This window comes from Lepidochelys kempii, chromosome 3, assembly GCF_965140265.1.
Source record: "Lepidochelys kempii isolate rLepKem1 chromosome 3, rLepKem1.hap2, whole genome shotgun sequence".
NCBI classification, from domain to species: domain Eukaryota; kingdom Metazoa; phylum Chordata; order Testudines; family Cheloniidae; genus Lepidochelys; species Lepidochelys kempii.
The window spans coordinates 82,402,643-82,414,756 of NC_133258.1; the positions used below are offsets into that span (position 1 = coordinate 82,402,643).

Below are 12,114 nucleotides of genomic sequence, written 5' to 3' on the forward strand. Positions count from 1 at the left end.
AACTGAAAGTTTCCTGACGTTTTCATATTTCTATTGCACTTTAAATTTGTATTAAAAGGTTTTTGTTCTGGAAATTATCGTAGTACTCTTAATGCTACAATGCAAAGTGTGACCAGTTCTAATATTACTTTGAGCACCTCATGTAGGGCCGGATTGTCACCTTTACTCATGTTATGAAGTAGCACCTTAATGTAAACGTGGCAGAATCTGACCCTTAAGACTCTACTGTCAGGACATTCACTCCCACTGACCTCAATGGGAGTTCTATAACAAAGTGCTGGCGGTATAGAGCCATAACAGTGTACAGGCATGAATTTTTGGAATAACATTGTCCAACTTAATGGAAGACCTCCTTTCATACATTTAAAGATTACAGAAAGCTGTTTACTTCATTATAAGCTACAATTTCTCTTTAGCAGAACCTCATGTTATAAATAAACTTTTGAAAACAGGTTACTGACTAAAAACTGAAAATGTTTTTGAAATGTTTATAAGACAACTAAAAAGATTACATTTTTTGTTTGCACCTCATTCCCTCTATTTTGTTAATTAGTGGTAATTCTCTCTGGATACTTACTGAAATTAGCAAGCTGTCTGAAACAAAGTTCTAACAATAATTCTAAATTAGCAAAGCCTCTCTGGGTTCCTCATCTATCCTAGAACCGTTATTCCTAAAATTTTACATTTTGAGAACTGACAAGTTCCTTCAGCCAAATTAAAAAATGTATTTTACATACACTGAGAAATGAGTCTGACTCAACTGGACTGAGATACTACACAGATTGTGGCACAACAGCTACAGTAAAAATCATATCACTTATAATTATTACCTTGTGGCCCATCTGGGTTGCCAAATTCTTCCCAATTTTTTCGAGATTCTTCATCAGTTAAACTAATTTTAAAGAAAAGTTAGCAAGTTAGTAGAAAGTACAGTAAGTTTCTCTGCATCATTAATAATACAGATTAAAAAAAAGTGGTATCAAGCCCCATTAAGTATATTTGAGAGCTGGTTTGGTTTGATGGCCTAAAAGTAGCAGAATGTATGACAAAGGAGAAGACAGGAATCTGAATTCTAAGCTTAATCTTCAGCTCCTCACACCTGGAAAGGCACAGAATTCTGTAGTACTGTCTTCAGTTACTTAGGAGACAGAGGGGAAAGTATAAGCTTTAAAAGCTATACATCAATACATGCTGGCCAAAATAAAGGTAGGTTCAACACTCAAAGCCAGAGAAGATTCATAACAATGCAAAGTAGGTATTGGTGACATTACATGTACTTTAAAACAAAAACTTTTTGAAGAAACTAGCCCAGTTAAATTAATGCAGAATGTGACATTTTATACCAAGAGCACACAGTCTGCATTTGCTGCCTAAGGGTTTCCAGGCAGAGCTTAAGTGTTGGTTTGACTTATGAAATTAGATGAGGGACCTGGCTACCTAAAAGGCAGTATCCAGGAGATACTACCCTAACTGGGAAGAGCAGAGGCACTCAAACCAACAGTCCACAGCTTTGGTAGAACACGATTTAAGTACCAAGACACTGGAGGTTCTCTCTGATGGTAGGGAAACATTCATGATACCCTGAAGGAACCTGAACACCATGGGTTGAGAGAAGAGGTTTGTTCTTAAAATCATGGTGAGCAGACATTGCCAAATGAACCTTAAAGGAGACTAAGGCTGAACCCTAAGACCTAAGGGGTAACATATACTTTAGAAACAGGACTTCCACTTGAGAGAGTCTTTACTATCGCTCCAAATGGTAAATCATTTCCATTTCTGTCTACAAGTACAACTAATCCAGAAAAGGGTTCTTTTCTGCAAAAAAGTTTGATGAAAATGAAACCTTTTAACTGATTGTCCACATAAAATTTCAATTTTACACTGAAAACTCAAATACCTCAGGCAAAAGTGTGAGCTGTAGTGTGCTCCTCATGTTTCCCATCCTCTTCTATTGGTTGGGACCCCAACTGGACTACGCCTCCCACAGTGGACTACAGCTAGGGATTCTCTCATGCACAGCTTCCTCTAAGAGGTGAGACTGTGTTGCACTATGGCAGATGTAGTCCAGATGGAGATCCTAGCCCCTAGAGGAGAATGGACACATGAGGAGCAAATTACAACTTCCAGTTTTGGCTGAAGTATTCCTTTTCAACTGAAATATTTTGACAAAAATATCAAAATTTTCAAATGAAAAACACACACACACTTTTCAGGAAAAAAAATGTGTTAAGTCAAAAACAGTTTCAATGGAAATGTTTTGACCAGCCCTATTTGTAACACTTCAAGGCAGAACTCTTTCTAAAACGTAAAATAATGGCCTGAATCCTCTATGTATAGAAGCAGTCCATGCTAACTAGTAAACTAATCTCCTCCATGCTGCTGGAGGGAGAGTCTCTGAGTTTGGACGTAGGACTTTCCGTTTCTGCTGAGATAGGTGGTCTGGAGACAGAGGCAGCAGTAATGAGAGTTTCCTGGCCACCTGCAGATGATGTACCAGTGCAGGCCTAGTCACACTGATACTATCAAGTTGCTGGCTCTGTCGAACCTCAACTTCCTTATAACCCTGGGTATCAAGGTGATGGGAGAGAAGACATAAAAGGGGTTTGGCTCCAGGCCAGCAGGAATTTATCATGAGACCTCTTATCTGTGTGCGCAAAACTGAGGGTAACTTCTGTGTGCCCTCAGAGCTGGACTCCGAAGGCAGTGCAGCCACAGTGCTTCCTGCAGCCCAGGGAGGTACTTAGGGGAGGGTCTGATCTCCCCACCTTCCGCCCCAGAGCGGCCGGGCAGGAGAAGACGAAGTCCTGTCCCCTCCCAGCCTGGCTGGGACTAGCAGCTAGGAACCCCTGGTTGGGGCACTCCCAGCAGCATGGGGGAGATCAGATCCACCTCCAGGAACCTTCTCCGTCTGCAAGAATCTCCGTGGCTGCTGCCCTCAGAGTCCAGCTCTAAAGGCAGCATAACTGCAGAGCTTCCTGCAACTAGGGAGGTACCTGGAGGTGAGTCTTATCTCCCCCCAAGAGCGGCCGTGCAGGGGAAGAGAAAGTCCCATCCCTCCTCGGCCTGGCAGACTAGCAGTTGGAGCCTGGTGAACAGTAAGAGCCCCCAGCTGGATTGTCCCATTCCTGCCCCTCTTCCTCCCCTCAAATAGCTGGATTGCATGGGGGAGGTCCAATTTCACAGCTGTGAATTTGATAGGGCCATACTAATGAGCAAAAGATGCAACAGAGTTCAAGGAAGCTTGCATGCCTAGGAGTCTTAAGAACTGTGTGGTTTGTACTGCGTGTTTGAGGATTATCAAGGAGTCTTATTTTTAGAAATCTCTTCTGGGAGAAAGGCCCCGACTTGTGGAATCTAGGATTGCTCCAGTGAAGGTGATTCATCTGTCCAATCTACACAGTTTTTTCTCTCAGCTGATTAGCAGAGACTGCAAGAGGTTGCACATGTAATGTCAGCAGGATCTCTCTTCTGTGATATAAGTGGCTATCAGGAGCCAGATAACTGAACATGCCCTGGCACCTGAGATATGTAGCTACTAATAATAGAGACTTTGTGAAGAACTCTCAGGGCTGTAGATAATCCTAATGGAAGGACTCTGAAATGGTAATGACGACCTGTGCCCACATGGAACCTGAGAAACTTGAGGTGTGTGCATTTGATTGCCACAAGAAAGTAGTAGGATTCCTTTAAAAGCCACCTACCAATCCCCCTGAATAAGTAAGGAATGATGTCTCCTGGGGTGAGCACCCTGAACTTGAATGTTTTGATCAATTTCTTGACACTTCCCTCTTTGGCTCTCTTTTGTAGGAGGGGACTCACTTCCTTTTAGCAGGACTTTCTTACAAGATCGGACCCTCAAGAGAGGGAGGAGGGGGATGAAAGCAATGTGGTTTGGTGCAGAACTGAATAGAGTAACCTATTGGATTGTGTCTGGTACCCAACAATATAAAGTAACCTGCACCAGACAATGTAAAAACAGAAGAGAGAAGGGAGGGAGGATTGGAGCAGTAACACATTTCATCACGCAGCTCTTGACCATCCCATCAAAACTGCTGCTTGGAACCTGATGTCCCAGGCTGAGCTGATGTATAACAAGGTATCCAACTCCTATTCTGTTATGACAGTTTGCTAACAGCCACTTTGGAAGAAGGCAATCATTGCCCCCTTGAGGCTGTATCTGCTACTGTTGCAGAGACGTGGACCGCTTTTGGCGATGACATGACAGGTAGGAAGCTCTCCTTAGGATAGAGGTCATGGACCGAGTCATGCCCAAGGACATGGCAGCAAATTTTGTGGTAATCTTTTCCAGTGTCATCAGTCCTGCCACTGAAGAAGCCCATGCCTTTGAAAGGAAGGTCTTTAATATTTTCCTGGGATTCAGGAGGCTTGCAGATCTTAACCCAAGGTACCTTCTTAAATTGTTTGCCCAGGCACCTAGTCTGCATTCTTCCCTTTCTGAAGGGGTAGAGTGAGAAGCTTTGTTACCTCTGGCTGCCTCCTTTGCTGTGGAACCATCATGGTATTAGCTCCAGGGTGGTGGAGTAGAAACTGATGCCTCTCACTTGGCACCCGGCACCTCCCGTGAGCTCCCTTGGGTGCTAGTAGAAAGGAAAAAAGGAGAGAGCAAAATATCCTTGATCAGATTTAGGACACTTGAAATGATAGGGATGGCCTGCTTCTCTTTAGTTTGTAGTCGGAAAATATCAAAGAAGGGATCAAGTTACTCCAATGCCAACACATCCACTTGATACTGGAAGGTATTAGACATTCTCTCCAAAGGCAATTGGAATTGCCTCTGATTATCAGGTGGAGAAAATTATGAGGTGTCAATCTGATCCTCCGTGAGATACCATTTGTACATTCTTTGACAGGAGCTTTGTACCATCCCTCAGAGTGGGGGTCTCATCCCACTCATATGATAGAAGCAATTCCTCTTGTGGATCCAGTGGTGCTGAATTTGGCAGCAACTGAAAAATGAACACCAGTGGAGGCAGGGGTGTCAAGCAAAGAAAGGATACTATAAAGGGCTTTGATGCTAGTGTTAATGAAAGTGCTGAGTTCAGCACGAGGTTAGGCTTGGCAACTTCCAGTAGGGAGTCCTGATTGTATGGCCACAGGAGGAGCTGGAGAAGGCCCTGAACAAGAGCCCTCCAGACTTCTGCATTTAGGAAAAGAAAGGTGACGAGGCTCTATTGAACAAGGTAGTGGACCTTCCAGGTTCAATTTCAAAGGGATCCCATCTTCCTCAGGACATTCTGGATGGAAACCAGTCAGTAACTGTTGAGTCAAACTGCATACAGAGGCATAGCCTCGACGGAAGACCCCTCCTCAGGCATGGAGATACTGATGGCGTTACCAGCGTCTGCACAGGTGAATTATCCAGATTTACAAGTGACAAAACATCTGGCTTCAAAGAAGCATTGAAGGGCAGGTGATGTTAGTGCAGGTCAAGAATCTCTAGGGCCCCCACGTTGTCAGATGCAGATAGGAGGAGGAATGATGATGATGATGATGCTTATGGCTGTCTAGTGAGGCCAAATGTTCTCCTTTCTCTCACGTTGAGGGATTGCAGAAGAGACCTGCAAAAGTGGAGCCAGAGTACAGATACCACATAGAGCCCAAAATATTGGTGTCCAGCGAGTAGTCTGGGCATCATCCATGATGTTTTTGATGCCACTTTTGGCTTAGCTGACTCAATACAGAGAGTGGCACTGATCCCTGGATGAGAAATTGCATCCTTGGATGTACCTTAGAGGACCTTGACATGGAGGCTGGTATACTCCCTACCAAGAGACTTTCCAGAGTAATAGGTTAAAGGCTTTGAGAAGCCAAGTACATCTCAGCTTCGGATGTCTCTCCCCTCTCATGTAAAGAGTGGCACGTTGCATAATGACACAGAGAGGTGCTCATCCATGCATAAGAGCTCAAATGTGTCTCCAGAATTATTGAAGAGCAGGAAGTGCAGTTCTCGATGCACTTACAGGGCTCAGGATACACCAAACAGGCAGCTACACACACCATGCTATTCTATTCTACACTAACACAAACTATTTACAAATATTAAAGGAACTAGACTACAAAAATCTCTCCCATGGACACAAAGGCGCATTCCATTTAGTTCTCTGCTACACAGAAGGCACTGGGGCAGTTGGAGGTGCACCTCCTTAAACAGAGTGGAGTGTTAACATCAACTTCATGCAAGATCACTCATGCACCCCCAACAGCTACAGCTTTCCAAGGCAGTTCTGCAGCTCAGTGACAGGTTCCTCTGACCTGAAAAAAACTAATTTTAAAATAAAAGTTGTGTGTGTTTGAAACTCATGTACATAAGTGACTTAAAAAAAAAAAAGAAAAGAGCCACATTAGGGTGCAGAGGTTCAGCTATATAAATACATCTGGAGACCCATCCATTTGAAACTCACATTGCACATAATTCAGCACAAAAACTAAGTTAATGGTTGAGAAATTAAATGCACACGTCAAGATTTTTAAGGTTATGGTTCCCACACAACAATAACTCAGTCACACTGCACAATTTATATTAAGACAAATACAAATTATGTATGTGCAAGGGGTATGACAGTCATTCTGGAAAATAAAACTATCTTGACATGTGTTTAAATTCTCAGCCACAAAGTTCCATTAATTTAGTATCACACAGACACTGAGTTTAAGGAAGTTAATCCTAGCTGTCCAAACAATACCAGATAAACTGAGCAAAAACAAAACAGACTCGTTTTAAAAAGCAGCCACTCAAAATCCACAGCTTTGGCAGCACACTGAATACAGATAAAGCAGGACATTTTATAACCCCCCTCTGCCAGACTACTCACTGGATACCAATTTTTTGGGCACCATCTGGTATCTATGCTCTGGCTCCACCATGAACATATGGTTATGTACTCTAGCTGTGCTTAATTTACAGATTTCAAATGTGATTTGAAACAGTGATTTAAAACAAGATATTACTGAATCTGTAACAGGCCACCTGGCTAGCCACTGTCACTTAGAAAGTTTACCACTGGAACAAGGAACAACTTTCCTCAAAATACCCTAATTAAACATCTAGAATTTTGACAAAAATCAACATTTAAGTAAAGCATTTAACACGGAAACTTGTCTTCTTCTCTATCCTATATCAGGCTCTTAAAGTAGGATCAATCCTCTTAGCATCTGAGTGCATTTAAGTAGTGCATTAAACAACGTGACTAACATCTGTCACGCGTTTGTTCTCTTGTCCTTTCCCCAGAGGTAGAGGTGCATGAAATGTCCGTTTCAATTTTTTTTTAAATGCACATACCGTGTGCTTATATTAGAGAAATCAAGAACAAAGGAACATGCTTTGCACTTCAGTCAGAGGGTGATGAGATTTGTGATGGTCTTTAGTTCCTGTGGGAGCTCATTCCATAGTTTTGGGCTGGCCCCAGCAAACACTCTGTCTCCTGTTCTACAACAAAACCTGCTCTAAGGATCACTTCTGATACACAAATCATCTTAAATAGTCATTTTACCGTATATAAAACATTTAGGACGCTTCTTTTTAACCTTTATTTAAAGGCCACTTTGTTAGGCTTAATTTTATTTCTCTCATGAAGACCGCCCAAGGATGGTCCTTGGATTGTCTTCAAGAGAGAGAAAATTAAGCCTATCTTAAGATTCAGTGTTTGAATAATGTTAGAATACACACTTCAATTTTGGAAATATTTCCTTTATTAAAACAGAATGTAGACTACATCCTTTGGTGGTGGTCTACCAAGGCTTCATTACACATCATATCAAAAACCATAAAGGTGTTAGCTGAGGAATGACTAGAAGCGATGCAGTGGAGAAAAAAGGATTTAGCGAGAGTCACTTAAAAACTACTGGGATAATTTGAGAAGGCCATTAAATCAGAGATATAAGCCAGCATGAAGTTCAATGGTCTGGAGAACAAGCCAGGCAAGAAGACACTAGAGGTAAAGAAAGTGGTGAGGGAGTGTTCCAAAGGAAATGAGTCAGAGGTCAAAATGAGATGTCTCCATTAGTGGATGAAAGCAGAAAAATTGAAACAATGTCTCCCTCTCTCTCTTTAGTCATATCTATCTTTATTGCCAGATGAAAATGAACAGAAACAGTACATTGATGCTTCAAAACCAAAACTTGGATATCAAATAATTACCCTTTTATGGCAATTCTGAAATTTAGTTTAAAGCAAGACTACTTATTTTGTTCAACACAATCTTTAACTTTACATAATAGAAAGTATCTCACCATATCAACTATGTGAAGTCGAAGTTTAATCAAAATTAAGATGTTAGAGCATATTGACAGATACTGCTAGAAACAATTCAGTTGGATAGTAAATGAGTCAGCTGTCAAACTGAAAAGCAGCTGACCTTTATTATGTATTTAATTGAATTAGTATTCATAGATGATATCAAAGTCAGTCTCTGCTAATATCCTACGGTTATATTTTGATTTCCCTCCCACCCACCAATCCCAATCTCCTATTCTGTGAAATAGCCAGGAACTTACGCTGCATAAGCCTTTGCAATCCTCATGAACATAACCTCATCTCCTCCTTTATCTGGATGGTATTTTAGCGACAGTGCACGGTATTGTTTTCTAATTTCCATTACAGTTGCTCCCTTAAAAGAAAAGCTTCATGTTAGTACTGTATTACCAAACACATTACATCAAAGACGCCTATTCTACCATGTTTGTACTCTAACACGTTTCTCTTTGATTGGCTCAGAAAAATACTGCAATCAGCATAAGAACAGGGAGTTCTATTCAAACAACTTTCATGATCATACTGAAACATACATTCAAAGCATTTCCATTTTATAAAAACCAAATATCATTAAACCTGCAGAATTCAAACTCTGTGTTGCAATTTAACACAGAAAATTTTTGGAAGACAGAGTTGAAAGGAGCTGTTTGAGTGATCTTGCTCATCCACCAAAACAAAACCAAAGAAAGCAGGATTTTCTTCAACTGATATAAATCTAGCATTCATCTGAACATATCTTGTGATCAGGACACACTTATCTGCGCTTACCTCAAGATTTCCTGTCTCTGGAGAGTAAGTTTAACAGATCCATACAATGGGTACCTCAGCTTGGATGTAGAGCCAGACCTGTCAGTCACTGGAAATAGTGGAATGCCCACCCCCCCCACACCCCGAAATTCCCTCTAGTTTAGCTAGCTTTCATTGCCAGGAACTCATATTGTGTTAACTACATTTTGAGGACAATGTACAGTATCTCCTGCCACAAAGCATGGTAAATTCCAGTAATGATGACAAACCCAAATTCCTGGATGATTATTTTCATCTCTGTTCTGTATGATCCATTTCTTTCCATGGCATGTCAGATCTGTGAACCTTATTACTCAAAATAAAATAAGTTTTCAGGTAAGGACAAATATTTTCCAATTCTACTTCAAGCTAAGGTCCACAGACCCATTACAAGGGGATCATCATACGAGTCTACTTACAGGATGGGAAGCAGGATCATTCTTAATTGTTGGACATCCAAAATGCAAAACATCCTATATTATGTGTACACACACACACACTAAGAGAACATTAGGGTTGCAAAGTCAAAACTTGGGGAAAATGAGCAGAAGCGTCTGATTACTAGAGCACAAGATCCTGGAAGTAGAATTGAAGATTCCTAAGTCTTAGGATTCCTCTGTCAACAAATATCGGTCAAATCCACTCGCAAAGTGCTCCATCCCCCTCTAGTGCTGGTGGCTGATGATCACTTACTACTGCTATCCCGTCAGTTCTAGTAGCAGAGACCTATGTGGTGGGGCTAAAGGTTCCAACTCTACTGATAACACATGAGGGTGTCAACATCATGACACATGATGAAGTCAGTTTTTTCCGTTTGCTTTTTCAAAAATTTGGGAAATTGCATATAAACTACATTAAAAGAACATTACGGTTGTAAAGTCAAGTACTCAAAAGTTAGGACGTGCCAGAATTAAGGTTACCTGTGCCATCAGCAGCACACAACATTGACTTTCAATAAGTGAGATATTTCTGGGTGCAGGTGCCACTCTGCCAATCTTCCTCCTTAATGGGTAGTGCACATATCTATATGTAAGGTACTTTTATGGCACCTCCTTTATCACGGTATCTGAGCACCTCAACTTTTAAACGTATATATCCTCAACATCCCTGTGAGGACAGAGTACAATTATCCCCATTTTACTGAGGGCAAATTGAGGCACAGACAGGCTAAGTGACTTGCTCAAAGTCACTTAGGAAGTCTGTGGCAGAGAAGGGAATTGAACTCATGTCTCCAAGTCCTAAGCAAGTGCCCTAACCAATGGATAATCTCTCCTCTCTCACAAAGAGATAGGAAACCTTGCTCCACCCAGAACCAGAAATTTTCTTTCTGGAATAGGGCTACTCATGTTCTTCGCACTTATTTAAAAACCTTCCCAGACATACTGATTGTCATGACTAGTGCATGTCCGTTATTCATGGAGGAAATAGTGCTCCACTACCTCAGTGAACCATTGTATTCTAGCAGATAGATGCTATGCTATGTATTTCTGGTATTCATTTCCTGAACTGAAACAGGAAGATCACTTTAAAAAACAAAATCTGATTCTCTTTATTTACCAGTTGAGGGAGCAGAGAATATACAACTGGAGTTAGATCTCTGCCAATGGATCAGATACAGTAAGATGTAAAGGGAATGCCCAGAATTACTGTATAAGTATCACATGAATTCTGGATCATTGAAGCATGCCAATGTGGGACATCGGCATTCCCAATAAGGTACAACAAGAATTGTATTTTTGTTTGTGACACTGCTTGTTTCCATTATAGCCATCTTCATCTTCTATTATTCATCTGAGATAAGATCTTCTTGTACCTGATTGTATTCTTCCTCAACAGAGGTCTGAGATCAACTTTCCTGGCACCATGCGTCTGTCTTGAATCCAAAACACTCCAGGAACCATATTATTTTGTGTATTTCCTTCAACTTTGCCATTGTACAGAACCTTGATGAGAACAACATTTTCCAGAAAGAGATAAGTGAATTTCCTTCTTACCTAAAGCCAATATTGTTGCCCACCATGATCTTGAAAGAGACCCTGGGAACACAAGTCAGGTCAAAAGTCAGGTTGACCAATGTTGAGAAAAGAAAAATGGTGCCATCCATCTGAAAAATGCAAGAACTGTCTGTAGGCTTGTAAAAAGGAAGATTTCCTTCTTACGTGTGAATTTTCTTTTTAATACTTATGGCCAACAGTCTGTACTGTGGAGCTTTCCCTTCTCCCTAGAGGCAGAGCAAAGAGTGATGGCCAGCCTGGGGCTAGGACTGCCCATCTGTGGAAAATCCCAGTACTATAGCTTTCCAAAACTAAAAAATACTAACTGAATATACTAACAGATTTAGCAAAACAGAAACATTCCTCTATGCAAACATGTATTTTCCATTCTCATCTGGGAAAACAGAGGAGATAGTCCAGCAGCCACTGTAGTCAACCTTGCTTTAGGGTCCACGCTTTATTTTGTATGTCAAGATCATACATTAAGAATCCACCTGATGACACTATTGCTTTTAAGCATGTTGAAAGACCAACATTTCATCCCACCCTCACCATACCTCTTGCATAATCAGTAAGATTATGCAAGAAGTGTGGTGAGGGGTGGGATGAAATGGGGCATAAAAAAAATCAAAGCAGAAGAGTTCTAATATATGAAAAACATGTATTTAATATTTGCAATATAAATCAATAATACATATGTGAATAATAAGGGTATAAGAGGAGGCTTGGTGGTATAGCACAGACCTTAATTTTTATTCGATACAGTGACCCCATTTTAATGTGAAAAATATTCAAATTAGAAACGTATTCAACAAATTATAATAATTTTAGCATAATTATTAGTGTTCTCTCATTCAAACTACAACTGAGCATCCCAATATGAGTAATACATGTCACTTCTTGTCACTGCTGTTTTCATCTGCAAATGCTAATGCTGATTTTGTCAGGAAATTGCAACACATACCACACCTCCTTGGCATCCACAAATTATGGTACATGCTGGTTTGTCGCTGCTGCAGCCACATCTCAGATTTACCAGGTGAATCACCCGCACAAGAGCAC

The 12,114-nt window shown here is 40.9% G+C and overlaps 1 protein-coding gene across 1 annotated transcript in view; it reads right to left on the reverse strand.

Moving 5' to 3' along the window:
* The window catches only part of SEC63 (SEC63 homolog, protein translocation regulator), a 100,480-nt gene that overhangs the window by 58,052 nt on the left and 30,314 nt on the right, over nt 1-12,114 (reverse strand). The window contains exons 4-5 of the mRNA XM_073336936.1: nt 8,515-8,627; nt 831-892 (exon numbers count right to left, since the gene is read on the reverse strand). Coding sequence (XP_073193037.1) covers nt 831-892; nt 8,515-8,627 — 175 coding nt within the window. The remainder of the gene's footprint in view (nt 1-830; nt 893-8,514; nt 8,628-12,114) is intronic.